This window comes from Lissotriton helveticus, chromosome 1_1 (genome assembly GCF_964261635.1).
Source record: "Lissotriton helveticus chromosome 1_1, aLisHel1.1, whole genome shotgun sequence".
Taxonomy (NCBI): domain Eukaryota; kingdom Metazoa; phylum Chordata; class Amphibia; order Caudata; family Salamandridae; genus Lissotriton; species Lissotriton helveticus.
Window position 1 is genome coordinate 1,633,268,051 of NC_136057.1, and position 18,498 is coordinate 1,633,286,548.

Below are 18,498 nucleotides of genomic sequence, written 5' to 3' on the forward strand. Positions count from 1 at the left end.
CGGTAAATTAGAATTACCTACATCTAGCCCTTGATGAGCATTCCAATACATACTGTATGTGTGCAGCAAAGTTCAAGCTGAAGCAGCTGGATAAATAAAACAATTCCAGCTGCGTGGTGGGCAAGCACTATTTTTGTGGAAGCACACAACTTCTGCCTAATCAAAACATATACTTCTAAATTCCAACATATGGGCGGAGCCTAAGCCCCTCTCTACTGATGCGCACACAATTATCTACAAAATGCATGTAGGTTAATGACTGATATACTCCTATCTGTGAAAAATATCATACATTACCTACTCAATTTCTGTGTGTAGTGAAAATCAGCACTGCTATATAAAGTTGTGTGTCATTGGCATACAGAGGGATGGACACACTAACTCACCATTTCACCAAGTGCAGCTGAAAAGACTGTCAGCAGGATAGGTGATTTGATTCATGTCTTTTCTCACCATTTGTACAGGAAAAGTGAAATGTGTTTTTATGTATATAAAATATAAAGGAATATAGATTTACACTGGGATCTGCTGTGTTTGTATCGAAATGGAAGAATTGTGTCTGAGATATTAAGGGCACATGCACAAATAGATGGGGCGTAGATATTACCTTAACCTCTACCGCGCTTCCGCGTTTTCCCGCTGTGCGCTGGAATTTCAAAAATGCGCTGTTTATGACAAAGCCAGCTCGTCATCCGCGTAGCGCAGGTAACGCCCATGACGAGCTGGCTTTGTCATCCGCATCGAAGGGGTTAAACTAAAAATTGGCATTTATGCTATTTCTTGAACAATAGCTGTCCAGTGGACACACATGGGCATTACAGCCATCTCTTCTGCAACGTTGGAGTAGGACAGATTGTTTTGGTCTGGTTTTGGGCAGATTGTTTTGGAGTGGAGTGGGTCAGAGTGAAGTGGGGCAGATTGTTTTGAATTGAAGTAGGGCAAATTGCAGTGAAGCACATTTTTTGGATTGTAGTGGGGAAGATTGGAGTGGGGCGGATTGTTTTGGATTGGAGTAGGGTTGATTGTTTTGGAATAAGTGGCCAGATTGGAGCGGATTGTAGTGGGGCAGATTGGGGTGGGGAAAATTGGAGTGGGGCAGATTGTAAGGATCAAAGTGAAGCAGATTGTTATGCATTGGAGTGGGGTGAATTGGAGTGGGGAAGTTTGAAGTGGGGTGGATTGGGAGGATTGGAATGCAGTGGATTGGAGTGTATTAGGTTGGGGTAAGTGGTTTGGATTGGAGTAGTGTGGGGTGGGGTGACATGGATTGGATTGATCTGGGATGGACTGCATTGAGTGGGGCACACTGGTGTGGGGTGGATTGGCATGGATCAAAGTGGGCGGATTAGAGTGGGGTGGATTGAGGTGTACTGCACGATTACGCGTCAAAGCATCATTTTAGAAATCACACATAAGAAAGAAACAATGTAGCTTTGCAATAAAATCATCCTCATCTTTTGAGAACAGCACCCACAAGCAAAACAAAAGAAAGCATGAGTGTAAAGTGTGAAAAGAAGACTTGGCAAAATAAAAGATTATTAGTTAGTTGCAGAAAATAAATCTTTGCAATTTTGTTTGGCACGTTTTTGCCGGTCACACGCTTGTTGTTTGGAGGGCACTAAAAGGTAAACGGAACAACGTAGTGCCTCAATCATGTGGCTAGCAGCGGACGGGCACTGAATATGTTGAAACAATCAGTGCATGGGTCCAGCTCCATGGAGAGGAACGGAAACAATGTTAGGTGTGCCTTGACGCATTACGAGTCTGTAAAGAAGAGTACCATGCAAGCCAACAAATTGTAAGCAATGGGCGGGCTCTAAGCCTTTTTGGATACAAGAGTGTCTCGCAAGCAAGAAGCATGCTCCAGCACATGCTCTTGCAGCCTTGACCCCAAGACATACACGTTTAAAATTGTATTATACTTTTGCAACAAACCATATGAACGTAATGATTATTTCCACCTGGTAACAGAAATGGAAGAAAGTGGTAAAATATAGAAGAATGTTTAAAAAACAATTTTTGCAAAATGGTCTTGTGACTATAAAAGGAATTTGGGAAAACACAGGCATTATAGAGTGTATGAAGGATCCTCCCTCAGCCCCATGCTCTTCAGTGACTACATGGCCCCCCTCGCAACCAGCGTCAGAAAACACAGACTCAACATAGTCTCATACGCCGAAGACACCCAGGTCACCCTGTCCCTCACCAAGGAACCCGACATCACGAGGAACAGTGTCCAAGAAGGGATGAAGGACATCACATCCTGGATGAGCAGCAGTTGCCTGAAGCTCAACTCAGAGAAAACGGAAGCCCTTACGCTCGGAACTACCCCCTCTGCATGGGACAACACCTGCTGGCCTCCTGCATTTGAAAACCCTCCCACCCCACAGACCACACCCGCATCCTAGGCATCATACTCAATTCCTCACTCACCATGAAGCGCCAGATCAACGCTGTGTCATCTACATGCTTCAACACCCTCCTCATACTCTGCAAGACCTTCAGATGGATCCTAACCTACTCCAGGAAGACCATCACCCACGCAGTCATCACCAGCATACTGGACCATGGAAATGCGGACTATGACGGAATCAATAAAACACTCCTCTGCAAACACCAGACTGTCCAGAACGCCGCAGCTAGACTCGTCATCAGCATCCCACGACATGACCACATCACCCATCACCTCTGCGACCTCAACTGTCTCCCATTCGAAAAAAGAATAACCTTCAAACTGCTCACAAATTACTAAACTGCCCTCCATAACACCGAACCCCACTACCTCAACGAAATAATCTCCTTCCACGACCCCAAGAGAAACCTCCGCTCCACCGACCTAGCCCTAGCGGCGGTCCCCCAAATCCACAGGGCCAGAACGAGTGGCAGATCCTTCTCCTACCTTGTGGCCAAGACCTGGAACAAACTCTCCGTCCACCAGGGCGGGACTAGTCGTAGCGGGCACCAGGCGTTTCCCCGAAGGGCCATCAGGTTGGGGACTGGTTTTGAGCATCTTGGGAGCCGTTTTTGTTACAGAGCCGTTTTAGCAGCATAGCTGTAGTATCGGCCCCTGTAGCAAAATCAGCCGAAACCGGCCATGGCCAACAGCTCAGCTGCACCACCAAACCCCCTGGGGTGGCCAAGCACTTTGCCAAGGCCGGTTTTGGTTCCCAGACAAAGCCCGACATTGCACCTTTTCTAGAAAATATCTCAAGACCTGGCTCGAGGGATGACCACGGAACTGCCCCCCCCCCCCGAGCACCTTGAGACCCTCACAGGTGAGTAGTGCGCTCTATAAATCCCTGATTGATTGATTGATTGATATGCTCACAAGGCTAGACAGACTGAGAGACATTTCCTGGTGGACTTCATGAGCTGGTTATCCTTGAAATACATTAATTTGACAGTATTTGAAAATGTGTTTCTGAAGGCTACGGAGAAAACATGCGAGTGATGCATTTTAAATGTCCTGATTTAGGAAAATATTTGAGGTTTTTGTTTCTGAAGAGCGATAACTCATGTCAGTTAATAATATTTCTTACCTGCTACATCCGATGGCTTCGAATAGTGATCATGATGGCCGCTCTCTGAAGAAGGTTCTATATCTGTATCAGAAAAGAGAATGGCGCAATCTGAAGTGAATGATATGTGGCTTTTGTGCAACAAGGTTTGTTCAAATTGTTACTGCATTCTTAAATCGCAGACCATCAAGGAATTCAGTAAACTGTTTTAATTTTCGGTGGAAAAAATAGGATAAATTGTAATCTCATTTTAACTATAACATTGCGAGTTCTTTTGACCTTCCTTTAGCAGTGCGTTTTTGCATAGCATTCATGTGTGCATGTTTTGGTCTGCTCAACTCCTGCTGAAATTTCGGGGCAGTAGGGCAGTGCCAAAGCAGTGGCGTAATGCAATTTGAGGGCCCCACCCCCTGCAAAGTACATGGAGGGCCCCCCTCTGGACCTACTCAAGAACACTCAAGCCAGGGTACTGTGCTGAGGGCAGGGCCAGACTGGCCCAAGCGGGCACCGGGCACTTCTCCGCAGGGTCCGAGGGGTGGGGCAGTTTTGTAGGTGAGGGGGCCACTTTTGTGACTGGGGGCCAGTTTTGCACCAGTGCTGCAATATCGGCCCCCTGTAACAAAAGCGAGAGCGGTGTTTTTTACTAGCTGAACTATACAATGTGGTACTAGGAAACCTGGAATTGATCCTGGCTTCTCTGCTTCATAAAATTGTGTGGTCCTTGATAAATATTTTATTTTACCAAACCTCCTTTTTTAATTATTACTTATAAGGACATATTCAAATATGCAAGTTTAGGATATGCGCTGTACAGAAAAATCTTGGGCCACATGTATAAAAAATCCATTGTGCATTCCTTAAATAGCGACTTTTAGGTAATCACTATTTAACCCCTTCTATGCTGGTGACGGAACCACTCCGTCACCAGCCACGGGTGGGCTGTGCCAATGACGAAGTGGTTCCGTCACGGCCCGGCCACCGCGCCTGCGTGGCGTTGATTTCGCGCCTGCACGGCGTGTTGTATTAGGCGGGCGGGGCCGTGACGGAACCACTCCGTCATTAGCACAGCCCACCCGTGGCTGGTGACGGACTGGGTTCCGTCACCAGCATGTCGGTGCCGCGTGCCCCCCCTCCCCCCCAGCGCCCCGGCGGAATTACCGCCACGGCCAAGGGGTTAAAGACTGCAAAATGGTATGTGAGAAGATAGCGATTACCTAATACTAATTGCTATAGATTCACAATCTCATTTAGGTAATTGCTATTAGGTAAAAGGGCTCCATTCGTTCCTATGGGCCGGTGAGAATGGTTTGGCATTACCTAATTTGCAATTACCTAATTGGTAATCACAAGTTAGGTAATGCAATACCAAGGGTGCCCGGTGGTCGAAGGCCCCCCTGAAGCCACCCAAATAAAAGGGGCACATGTACAGCGCACACGTGCCCCAAATGTGCACATGGTTACCATTGACTTGGAGTCGATGGTAATTGCATTTCCTAAATGCACAGTTGGTATTTAAAAAGATTCTTGGTACATGTACTAAGGGAATCGTAAATTGCAATTCCCTATTTGTAGTCGCAGTTTTCGGTAATCGTAATTTTTTGCAATTACCTAAAATTGCAGCTACAAAGCCATTCACACATCTTGAAAGAATATTTTGCATATGCAAATGTGCAAAATTACCGATTAGCACTGTTTGTGAATGCAAAATTGGTTGCGACATGTGGCCCCTTGTGTTTAATTCAATAGATAATAATGTTGCTCCATATAAGGATATAGGCCACATATTAAAAGGTACGCATATCAAGTGACTTGCCCTTTAATTCACTCATGGTATTGCTGTCAGGGCAGGGGGAGGAAGCAGGAATGTTTAAAACCTATCATCTTTAATAAATGCGTATTGCTCCCAGAATAAAAGCAACCTTTTACATATGGAAAAGAACCTATGTTCTATCTGCTTCCCCAAAATGTGCCCGAGAAATAGACCAGTACACAGAGTCACACCCACCCTAAAGGTCAGATGTAAAGGTCTTTAATAGCCTCAACTATTGAATAAAGGTTTCTTTTCTGTGGTGCACCAGGCTGTGTGGAGTACATAAAATCATTCAATCTGTAATGTCAGTACTAAACAGAAGACCACTGTTGTCAGAAGCAGCTGCAAGTGTCAGTAGGTCCTCAAACCTATTCTAGAATTATGTTGTAATTAACACCACATTCCACCTCTTCTGTCCTCAAAAAGACACATACGAACTCAATAATCCATTTGTTTGTAAGACTGGTCCTCACACTTTCATCCCTTCCATGCATGTATGCAACTACAGACCATTCTTAGACAGTTGACAGTGAACTTCCATTCATCAGGGATATCTGTGGTGTTCTACTGATAACACGTATGAAAGCCAACAAGGAACCATGACCTTGAGTAGAAGTAGCACCTGTCCTATGCAGTGCTTAAAAATGGCATATGTGTGTTATGAAGAACACATATAGAATAACTTATTATTGAACATCATAGCACAACACAAAACAAGGCACCAGCTCAACATGCTAATTCCCTACTAGAAGGTGTTATCAATACATCAGGAGTACATAATTAATAGGAAGTGACGGTTTTTTCACATCTAAGCAAGACTTTCTGTTTTCTGCAGTTGAGAGATGGCATTTCCTTGAGACTTCTTATTGCTAGGTCCACTTTCAGAGATGCTGGGCTAGTGTAAGCATTTTTTATGCTAGGTAAAGTCCCATTTTACAAGCCCTTCTCCTGGCATAGCGACAAACATTTGTAAGGGCATCCAATCTAATTGTGTTATCTCAAATGTTGGGTGGGTGAAGTTAAAACTTTTTTCTGCATGCTGGTGGCATGGTGGGAGAAGATTGCAATCTTTGCCCAAGGTAAAGTTAGGGGGTCGGTAATCCTTCCATTCTCAGCAAGTTTTTGATTTACAAGTTGGTGACTTACTTTTTCCTCTTCTATTTTTAACGTTTAGCCCAGATTCCGTTGCAGTTGTTGGACTGAATCTCTTTCAGCCTACAGCAAATTCGGACTGAAAGGTCGGTGAGTAAAGGCTGCTGAAAGGAGGGATGCTGTGACATAGCTGACAAATTTGAAGACTCTTGGCTGGTTATACAGCAAGGTAATATAAGTCAGCTGTGTAGAACCCAAACTGCAGACTGGTACCATACTACATGTGGAAGCTGAAGTGGAGCCTAAATTTGCTGGATTGAGGACACCTCAACGTCCATTTAGTTGGGGCACTGGAAATCCTCGCACTGGTCCTACAAGTGCTACAAATTAGGATCGAGGAGCAACCAGTAACAGTCTCACCAACTACTATCATTGAAACCCTCATCAGCACTTGGCCTGTAAGTCAAGAGCAGTCAAAGATCAGTGTAATTGACAAGCTCTGTGGTGGACAATACAAAAATACTACTACTATACACCTGTAAATCTTGGGGTCTGCTGGCAAAGAGAGACTTCTATGACACTCTTTCATGTGTTGAGGGCCTGAAGCAGCTGCTAACGATGCAGAGATTTATTCGGATCATATTAAAAAACAAAAGGCAAGGGATCTTAAGGAGTGGTCAGTTTTATGAAGCAATATATTAATTATCAGATAGTCCTTAATACTCAGCTTGGGACCTCCATAATTAAATCTGTTTATCTTTCAGAAGGGAAACTGCAGCCCATTATTTACTTATGTTGCCAAAATGTGCAATTCTTTCGCCTTGCGTGTATCTTATACAGACCTGTGAGGTCCACACCTTAACTTAATACTTACACAAACATTTATTGTAATCTCCGCAGCAGTCTCCGAAGCGCTCACACTGGTTGTTGCACTGACAGTTGAAGGACTTGTCCTCTTTCTTCCCACATCTGTTCTTGCAGGAGTCCTTACAACCTGTGGCCCGAAAAAATCAGAAGGTAGGTAACTCTTCATAACACAGAGGTCATTATAGATGACTGGAACAGACGAAGTTTGAGGAGACGCGCACACCCATCGCAGAGTTATTGCCAAAACAAGGACCAGATGTCAGCGAGGGATCCGTAATTCTCTGAGTGCAGGATCAAATGTAACACATAATATTACAGACAAGGCTTGCAATTTTTAGAGGGATTACTTTTCATGCTCAATTTCCTCGAGAAGAATTTTAAAGGCTCCTACGTGTTAAAAGGGCTAGTGTATCAGAATACAAAAAAAACAAGTGGTGTCTGGGGAGAGACAATTCAGTGAGTGAGCTAATCTTGATTATTACTATTTAAAAAATAAGCTAGAACAAGAAAAAATACAAAATCTAATAAATCATCGCACTACTCTTCTTTTTGACCCTCCTCCTCCTCATCAATGCCTCTGACTTAGATAGGGATGACGAAATATAATACGTTTTGGTAACAAAATCACAACTTTTGCACTTCGAAATGTTTTGAAGTGTGTGTACTTTGTTCGCCTTCACCTCGGTTAAATTTAACTGCAATTGTTTTGTGCAAACATTTTCCTGCAAACCATAGATTTTCCTGTGTTTTTCTTCTTAAAAAAACCCCTTTTAGGCTATTTTATTAGCAGCTTTTAAAATACTTTGCAATCTTAATGACGTTGAAGTGCAAAAATATAAACCTGAGTTTGAGTAAATTAAGTTTTTCAACTTCAGCAACCTTAATTTCAAAGATTGTAAATGTATAAAGGTGGTTCTCTTTGCTAAAATAAATCTTTCATTGCGGCTTTGGTGCACGTGCATTTTTTATCAGAACATTATTGTTAACTATGTATAAAAATAGGTCGTTGGTAAAACTATCTCTCGAGTGAAGTACCTGTGGTATATCTCGGATTGTTTTCATTTTACTTGCAAGAGGTTGCTTAACGAGGATTAAGCTCTGGCCGATAAAATCATATACTGCACCATCCAAACAGACATGGGAAGAGAAGTTGCTGAAATCTGGAGCTGAGTTTGATTTGTAGAGAGGTACATGAACATAAAGTTGTGTAAACATGCTTATCTAAAAAAACAAAAAACTTCACAAGCATCGTGAAGTGCGTGTTGGCAAAGATTTCTTTAATTTTAAAAAGGTGAGAAGAAAAGGCAGTCCACCATGAAAGCTAGAAACATTCTGGCTGCTGTTTAGGAATATAAACAGGTATTCCCTACCATTGGGCAGCCTCGCACTAGGATTTCCCAACCGCTGCTTGAAGCCCCATGCAAAGAGGTGGGACATCTGGCAGTGGGGAGAATACACAATGAGAGGCTGTGGAGAAGTGCCTTTTCCTTGTTTATCACTGCCACTCGAGGCTGAGGACAGCACTGAACTTAAAGCATTCCCAGTGGCTGCTGGGGCTAATCTTTGTAGCCTGGTGTGGGCTACAGTTTGCAATTTTCTGTTTTCACTGTTTTACAAAAGCTAACTGTTGATTTTACATTTCTAGTTTGAGTTCATTTGTAATAAAAAAAAATAAATAATAATAATAGATTGAATATTATACACTAAAGGTAAGTAGCAAATACCAAATGAATACTCACAGATTACCATTCATTTTAGATAAATATAGACATAAATAACTGCAATCAGAAATTGGCTTTTCACATACTTTATAGCGCAAACGTGTTTTTTTGCTTGCATTACAGCTGGTTTGTCATGAAGAGACCATGTGTGGGGCCTGAGGATGAGGGTGGGGGGGGGGGGAGTGGCAACCGATCATAGGGAGGTCTGCCCCCAGGTTTCTTTGGGGAATTGAACCAGTACAGGTGATGGCTCCTCCCCTTTGTGCTAGTTTGGCTATTTTATAGCCCAAGGTATATATATATATGACCCACATTTTGTCCAACCAGTCGCCATTTTGTGGCATACACGTTGGCTGGTCATAGGTATAGGAAAGCGTTTTTGACCAGAGTGTTTTGTTGTTGTTCCTCGTTTCAACTTTTTGTGCTGGTATTTTTGCCTTGTTTCCTATAATCATTGCCATCCATAATATCCAATTTAAAAGTGGCCTCGTCGAACAGCTTGGGGCTCCTGATGGTTGCCCGGGGAGGAGGGTGGGCACAGGGGGCGCAGCAGCTGTTTTGACTGGTTCGCCGCCATGCAGGACCCTCCTTGTAAAGGCAGTTCAGCAGAGAGAAAGGGTAAGCTCAAAAGTTAGGTGGGCGGCTCCAGGAAAATGTATGGCAGGCTGCGGGCGGAGCTTGAGCCCACGTGGTCTGCTCCATTGGTACAGCATGTAGGTGTGGGCAGGCGGGATGCCACTGGGATTTGGGAAGTTGTCGGGGATATCATCCAAGTGGGTGCATGGTCGGGGGAGCTGCTCCTGTGCAACTGCTCCTTCTGAAATGGGATAATGGCTAGGCGGTACCGATAGGTTCGGAGTCACAGGATGTGAGGGTGGGGGTGGGAGGCGGATGAATTCCAGATCCACATCAGAGAGGAAAGAGGAACTGGGGCAGACAGCAGGTGCAGGTCCCTCTCCTTTTTAACCGTTCAGCGGGTAGAGGTGGGTATGGATGAGGGTGCAGAGGTAGGTGCTTGCTGGGAAGGAATTGAGCACAGAAGATGGGCAGGTAAAATCAGGCAGTAGGAAGGGAGACATCAGGGTTGATTGAACAGGAGGACGGTTGGGTTATGGGACAAAGGGGGTCGTTGGACTCCTCTTTCCCAGGAAAAGGAAGGCTTATTGGCCTGGGTCCTGGCGGGGTCCAGATACTGTTTATTTTGGGGACAAGGGAAGATGCCCAGGCGCGTTCGGATGAGTGGTAGGAACAGTTCAGGAGCGTTGGGAGATCGATGCGGGGATCAGTTTGGTCAGGTGGCAGGTAGTACCCAACACACCAGGCCTTTAATCTTTTTTACAGGGTGATCGGGTCATGGTGTAGCAGACTTTGGGGAGTCCCACGCGGCTCCAATTCACTGAGAGGAAGAGAAGGCTGGGCCCATTACAGCAAGTTCGATGGTGGCAAGGGATGTCAAGATCACTGCCACAAGAAGGCTCAGAACAGCCTCGGTGGTGCACCTAGGCAGCAGGGCCATTGCACAGGACATGGCATTCCGCAACAGCAGAGGAGTTGGAAGGTTTTGACAGGCGACAAATGCTGTCACAAGCTATAAGATGTGCGATGCATTAGAGGTTACGATTATGAGGAGAGACTAGAGGAAGAGGAACTGGTTGAGGATGAGTTAAAAAAGGGAGGAGGACCACTGGTGGAACTGTGGGGAGACTATGCGTGGGGGGTTGAACACTCATTGCCATTTTATTGATGTTTTTCAGAGTAACTTGGAAGGGCAGCGGCGTCAGGACAGCTGTGGAGGGCATGACAAGTAGCGACCGGGGGCCAAACAGAAGGTTCTTGAACAGGCACTGGTCTCGGCACCAGTTAAGTAGTCCAGATGCAAATCAAGGCGGCAGCATTGGTATTAGTGCATGTGGATGCGATGGAGTTGCACGCTGGGGCTGCAATGTGGCTGCGCTGGGGTTGTTGTGTATCAGATATAGCAGTTGGCAGGGATGAACCAAGTCATAGTTGAGGACGGAGCCACGAAGAATGGGCAATCTTTCAACATATGGACCCTATACCGAAGGCCCAATTAATTATGGGAGGGTTATGACTGGAATGCAGTACATCAATGAGTTTTGGGCCCGCATGGCAGTGGATCTTGTGGTACAGTGGGTGGAGGTTGTTGCTGACCTTTGGCATCACACAATGGGCCCCTCAAAATTTAGTAAGATTACCTTTATTGCCAGTGGTTTACCTATTGTATATTGGCCCTTTTAAGGTAGCCCCACCCAGGGAGCTGTGGAAACTCTCGCAAAGGTTCAGGAAGGTCCCACTGGTGCCGGCTGGGACTTTAATAAAGGAATGTGCACCCAGGAATTCTGTAGGTTTCGGCACAAATGTTCAAATGTGCCGGAGAGCACCCCCCTACCAACTCTTATGGCATAAGCAGCCAGCCCAGTGATTCAGCCGGGTAGTGGCAACAGCAGCAGGCGCTGCAGGGACACAGCACCACAATCAGACATCTGGGTTTAGAAGGGGGGTGGGGAGCAAGAACCTGGAGAAAAATGTTGTATGCCCATCAAGCTTGAACAGCTACAATGTTGGCTGTCGGTGTATGTTAACAAACATGACGCTAAATGAGCGAGGGAAGGGTTTAAAGATGGTTTCTGTTTAGGGTACAGAGATCCGGGATGAAGGAGATGGGCAGACAATTTTAAATCAGTCAGTGATGCAAAACATGTGGTTCAAGAGAAACTGCTCAAACAGATTCAGTAGGGGAGAATGGCTGGTCTTTTCAGTGATTTGCAAATGCCACACTTGAATGTATCTCTGATTGGGGTGGTTCCCACGAAATCAAAAGGCCAGTACCAGCTTAGCCATCATTTGTTCTGGCCTAAGTGTAGCTTGGTTAACTTTTTCATCCCAGAGGAAGAGGCTTCCGCAACGTATTCTTCAGTGATGGGGCAATGTCCATATTTGACAGAATAGACAGGGTGCACTCATGGCACAAGATAATTTATGTCCGTTTTTCGTTTGCTCCTGGTGCTTCCTGAGGACTTTGAGATGCTTTGTATTCAATTTGAGGGCAATTGGTACGTCGATAAGGCACTCTCAATGGGTTGCTCTATATCATACGCCTTGTTTGAGTACGTTTGTACATTTCTCCAATGGGTCTTCTCACAGAGTATCTATCGGGCATATGCAGGTGGCCACTACCTTGATTACTTTTTCTTCAGGGGGAAGCCTGGGTTCCGTGGACTGCTAGAGGATGCTGGACAGTTTTAAGGAGTTCATGGGTGACCTTGGTGTACTTTTGGCACCAGAGAAGACAGTTGGACCAGCACGGTGCTGTCATTCCTGGCCATTGAGATTGATTCTGTGGCCATGGAGGCCCGGTTACCGATGGAGGAAAAGCTAACAATCCAATTGCTATTTGACACAATTCTGATTAAGCACAAGTTTCTGTCAAGGAGGTGAACATTTTGCTGGAACATCTAAATTTCACATTTAGGGTGGTGCGAGCTGGACATTTTGCAGGAGATTGGGGCTATCATTGTCAGATATACCGTTGCCTCATCACCGTGTCATAAATTCTTCTGGGACCAAGGAACTTTTGGGGAAGTGGAGTTTCTTTTTTGGAGTTTTTTAATGGGGTTCCATTAGTGGCAATGTCAGAATTTGAGTAGAATGCGCAAAGTTACTCAGACACATCGGGAGGTATTGGTTTTGGACATTATGGACAATGACATTGGAGTGCAGAGGAAAGGCCCAGCGATTGGAAATGCGGAGTGTGGAGCATAACATTTTGGGAATTTTTCCGACTTGTAGTGCAGTTGTACTTTGGGGAGATAAGTTGGCACAAGAACGTTTATTTTTCATGGAGTTTATTTTTCATGGATAACATGGAGGTGGTGCATGTCATTAATCAGAAGTCTGCATGGAATGCTCAGGGGCTGAAATTGTTGTGGGTTTTTGTGTAGAACTGCTTGAGATTTTACATCATGTTCAGAGCATGTCATGTGCCAGGGGTGGACACTGATTTCTCAGAGGCTTTGTCTCATTCACAGAGGGAGAGGTTCCATGGGCTGGCCTCAGAAAAAAACAGAATCAGAGCCAGAACACCATGGGAATTATGATTGTTATGCAGAAAAGGAGGCTTGAGCTGGTGGTAGGGTCGCTGGCGTTGTCGACATGGAAGACATACGGTCAGGCTTTGGGACAGTTTCTGACTAGCAGTGAGCAAAGGAGAAAGGAGGAATGGTCATGGACTAAGGATGTGGTACAGTTTATTTTGCAGCTGATCCTAATACTGACATTTGTAAAGAGCAAACAGCTACCTCAAACAGAGGTGTCCCGGTGCTATAACAGTAGGCGGCACGCAAGGATAACAAGAATACAGACCACACTATCAATATCCTAAGCTAAAAGCCACGTTTTTAAAGATTTTCTGAATAGTGGCTCTGGTTTAATTTGGCGGATATTATTTGTTCCAAAGCTTACTAGTCCCCATCGAGAAGGATCTACCTCCTAAGCGAGCTTTGGCAAAGCGTGGAATACATAGCAAGCTTTGAAAATTGGATCCCAAAGAGCGGCTCTGTTTATATCGACACAGCCACAATGTAAGGTAACTAGGACATTTACCATGTAATGCCCGAAATACCAAAGTTAAAGCCTTAAATTTGATCCTTCTTACTACCGGTAACCAGTGAAGCTGTTTAATATGCAGAGAGATATGATGGCGAAATGGCACACGTCTAATCAATCCCGCAGCCGCATTTTGTACCATATACAGTCTTCTGACTAGGTACACCGGCAGGCCCAAGTACAGGCCGTTTGCATAGTCCAGCCTAGATGTCTCAGTGGCATGGACTATGACTCTACGGTAGTCCTCTGGCAGCAAATATAAAAAAAAAATCAGGTTTCTCAGTTTGCTGAAACAAGAGGCTGTCATCTGCCATATTTTGTGCTGTAAAGAAAAGATCTGCCTCCCACTTCACTCCTAGGTTTTTTGCCGTAGTTGCTGGAGTGGGAGGCGGGCCCATTTCAGTTGGCCACCAGATATCAGCTGCTGGTGGTACATCTTTGCCGAAGAACAGCACTTCAGTTGTCTCTGCATGAAGTTTGAGTATGTTGTTTTTCATCCACTGGGCGATGTCTTTCAGACATCCCTTAAAAGTCTTAAAAATGTCCTCCGACTGGTCTTTAAAGGAAAATACCAGCTGGGTATCGTCGGCAAAAGATATCGCCTTAACAACCCAGTTGGATATGAGTGTAAACAGCAGGCCAGATATATATTAAAAAGAAGCGGGCTCAGAGCTGACCCATGAGATACGCCACACCATAGTTGTTTAGGTTCCGACTTCAGCCAAGTGAGTACCACTCCCCCGATTCCAGCTGACTGGAGTCTCTGTGCCAGAATTTGATGGTCCACCATATTGAATGCTGTGGATAGATCTAGGAGCACCAGCATCGCTGAAGATCCTGAATCCACCGACATTCTCACCAACTCTGCCACCTCCAATAGAGCCGTCTCGGTACTAAAACCAGTCAGAAAATCAGAGTCTCATGCAAAAGGGACATTCTAGAGTAATTATTGCTGGAAAACTAGGAGGCATTTGTGTGGATTTTCCCCAACGGACGGTGAGGTGGGGATGAGGACTTTGGAGAGCTGGACTAGAGAATCCACTTAGAGGTTATGAGTTCTTTATCTGTGATGTGCCCTAGTGAGCATAAAAAGGTGTTCTCTACCCTTATGACTGGATGTTTTTGGGGTATTTCGAGTGTCTGAATTATTGGGGCGTAGGGCAATTAGGGGGGTTATGTGAGAGGAAGTCGTTCCATGTGCAGCCGGCTTACAGATTCATAAATCTAAGATAGATCAAAGTAGCCTTGGAAGTACTATGTTGTTACACAGGTACCCAGTTTAAATTTTTGCCCTGAGAAGTGGGTCTCTTTCTCTTTCTCGCAAGAAGAGTCACACAGTGAATGCAGTGCGTTTGTTTTTTCATCACAGTAATAGTACACGAGTGGTGGGTTTTCAACTTTTGTCTGTATTTCAGATGAGGCTGCTGACGCTTAAGGTTTTGGGACGCATTCTTTTCGCATAGGCATGGCCACTGAAGCAGGAAAGCGGGGATGGAGCAGGGCGACTATTATTGGTCTGGGAAAATAGACATCAAACATCTTTCAGTGATAGGTGCAGGTCAGGGAGGGGGTTCGCTAAGACATTTCGTTTTTTCTCAATTTTATGTTGTTATTCTGGTTCAGTCTGTAGGTTGCTGGTTTGTCTCTTTGGACAGTTGAGCATTCAGTTTGTAAATGGGCTTAAAAGCAAACAAAGCAGAGCAGACTCAAGGGCAATTTGGGAACTGCCCCTCATTGCTTTCAAATATGATGGTATGGTAGAGGGGGATTGCAGTGGCAGGAACTGATACCCTCTTTGAACAGGTTGTTGATGGGGGAATGATGTCCAGATATTTTGCTATTGCAACTTGGTGAGAATGATCTAGTCATGAAAAAAGGGGTGTTTTGCATAAGGCCATGAAGGAGGACTTGCAGGTGATTTTACGACAATGGGCAGGGTTTCACTTTAGGTGGAATGAGTTTATCCCCTCAGGGAATGGTGTGGGTCTCTGAAGCCGGTGGCAATAGCGATGCCAAGGAAAAAAAGTTAATAGAGACATAACGTTTTTTTGCAGAGACAAAGGGATAGGCATAAATGAGCATCCTGACTTAAAATATGACGCAGTTGGATTTTTAGGGGTGTTTGTGTTCCTCTTTATTACTTTGGGATGGAGCTGCATTTGTTACAAATTCATGATGTCCTTGCAAAGTCTCTGAAGGTGCATTAGGTCTGGGGGAGCAAAAAAAGAGGTTAGGCCCCCTTTTTCTGGGTGGGGGTTGGTAGTCAAGTTGGCATGTTTTAGCAAAGTATATTCGTTGTTGACAGAGGCAACCCAGGCTGTAAGGGAACAGGTAGACAAGGTCATACCTGGAGGAGGTATACACTTTATGGTTAATTAGTAAGTTAGGTAAGTTACAAGTTATTAGTTGTAAAGGTTAAAAGTTGAAAGTTAAAAGGTCACAGTGTATGATGAGCAGCCTAAGAGGAAGTAGTAATTCACAGGTTCAAACTGTTGTGGGGGGGGGGCTTTTAGGGGTGGAGGTAGTTTAACATAGAAAAATTTTGTATAGTAAGGTTGTAGTTTTGTATGGCATCAGGCCAAGAACTTTTACTTGTGATGTGCACCTGTTTCAATAAAAGTGGCCTTTTTAACTCTATTTGGATGTCAGTGGTCTGTGACACTCCCCGTATTCCCCAAAATTTGCCAGGGCTCTGAAATATAATCTGACAACATTAGTACAAGAGATTTGGAGGTGTATAGTCTTAAAACATGAATGTCCGCCTTTGGTCCAGTAAAGCAGAGCCATTGCCATAGTTTTAGGACAACCACTATGTAAAGAAATTGCATTTGCATTCATTGTATTTAGTAGATGAGTGCAGGTAGAAGAGGTGATTAAATAGGTTTGCACAAAAGCATGTTCGTGAAATTTTGATAAATGTAACGAAAATAAAATGAAATTATGCGAAATTCCTTGAAGTTAACTTGGCAGTTCCTCACATGAAAATTTAAGGTCAAGACATATCTTGTATTCAAAATTCAAACAAAACTTCAGAAAAATGACTGGTTCAAGGTGAAAATGTCTCTCGCATTCTCCAATGGTTTAATGTAAAATTCATAAATGTAGTTAATTTCCAAAGAATAATTAAATTTTGACACACAAATCTAGGGAATAATAATGCTTAGTGAGAGGACATGGATGCTAAAGGGAAAGGATACCAAAACAATGCATAGCATGTTAAGACGTATGCATTTTTTTTCTTTCAGTTAAATCACCAGCATTGAAACAGAGGACCAATCCTATGCACATTGAATTGTGTTGTAGTGGTATTGATTTAGCGTGCTCTACCCATGCCAGGGTTTGGAGCGATTTGCAGATGGGTAGCATGCTATTCCGGGAGACATTTAGATTTTTTTATCATTAATATTTGGTTAAGACTGTCAAGCTGTTTTACACAGGTATCGCGCAAATAGTACTGTATGGCATGCAGTTTGTCATGCTGTCTGTCCCACACTCATGCTGTCTGCAGGAACACCTTAAGGATTTCGGGGGCCCTGGGCCAAACGTATTTTTGAGGGCCTCATTTTGGAGCAACCTTTAATTTATGATCCAATTTCAGCTATTTCATGCCCCCTTTTGCCCGCTCACGGACAGGTCCTAATTCTAAATATGTTAACATGAAATATTCAGGGACAGTGAGGTGTGTTTTCATTATTGCAACACAGCAGCAGTTCACTAATATTACCGCAAATAATCTTTGTGATGCCCTCCCATTTTTCATATATAATGTCCTGTTTTTCATGATACATAAACACAACATTTCTCTGCAAAATGTCTGTAATCCACTCTCACACATCACCCACATTAAACATAGATTTAGGGAAATGGTATTTAAAACAATCTGTTTAAGAATTATTCAAAGTCATCAGGGCAAGACTCTGCAGAACAGAGCTGGCTCTATGGGGGGGGGGCTAAAAGCCTGGGGCCTTCTGCCAGAGCCCACTTTGCCCATGCTCTAAAACGTCTCTGTCTGTCTGTCATAAAGCTGTTATTCCATTTCACACACCATATATATGTCCTGACGCGTTATGGAAACTGTAAAGGCCGTGATTTATTAGGTGGTTATACGCGCTCTCCTTCACTCCAGGGAAAAGCTATGAAAATTGAAAAGCCTGCAACATATTTCCTGCTGAGGTTATACAATCCCTAATGCCAGTAATGAACGAGCCGGTTATGTGGGCTCTGCATGCTTAGTAGGGAAAGGTCTCGCGAGAGGACAGGCCCGCACTTTTTGAAATCCTGCAATGCAGGTTGTAAAGCAATGTGTTCTGGAGAGATTATGTAGCCCAGCATCCTCATGGTCATTCCATTCAGGTTATCACTCATGTCTGTAATTATGCAAGAGACATGCTTGTAAGCCATGCCAGAGTAGTAATAGTTCACAGGTCACACAGTGGGCTAGTTTGCACTAATGAACTGTTATATATTGCGACGGGCTTTCTGCCTCGACAACTTGATTTTTTTAAAACAAACTTCGCAATGTTGCTGAACGTCACACAGTTTTCAAGGTTACAAAAATACCTTTAAGTGTAGGTTTGTGGAAGGAAAAACTCTGGCGGCAGAAATTTCTTGTGAAAGAGTTTGCAAAAAATATTCTTGCAAAAATGTATTCTTTTGTAGAAAACACTATCTTGAGAGATACGCTTTGGGAAATGAACGATCTTCACAAACTGTGCAAAGAACAAAGATTGCCAACTAAACCCAATTTTGAGGGCACATTTTGAAATGTATCCTTCTTCCTCCATAACACCCAGAAGCGCCACATTGGGGGAAATATTTGTATTCCAGCAAAGTACTATTAACAGTATTCTGGAGTTCCTGGACC

The 18,498-nt window shown here is 44.1% G+C and overlaps 1 protein-coding gene across 4 annotated transcripts in view; it reads right to left on the reverse strand.

Annotated features, from left to right (window-relative positions):
• The window catches only part of LOC144829437 (uridylate-specific endoribonuclease-like), a 270,796-nt gene that overhangs the window by 170,708 nt on the left and 81,590 nt on the right, over window positions 1–18,498 (reverse strand). For all 4 annotated transcript variants that reach the window (XM_078688592.1, XM_078688602.1, XM_078688610.1 and 1 more), the window contains exons 2-3: window positions 7,295–7,414; window positions 3,540–3,602 (exon numbers count right to left, since the gene is read on the reverse strand). In XM_078688592.1, the coding sequence (XP_078544718.1) occupies window positions 3,540–3,602; window positions 7,295–7,414 (183 nt within the window). The remainder of the gene's footprint in view (window positions 1–3,539; window positions 3,603–7,294; window positions 7,415–18,498) is intronic.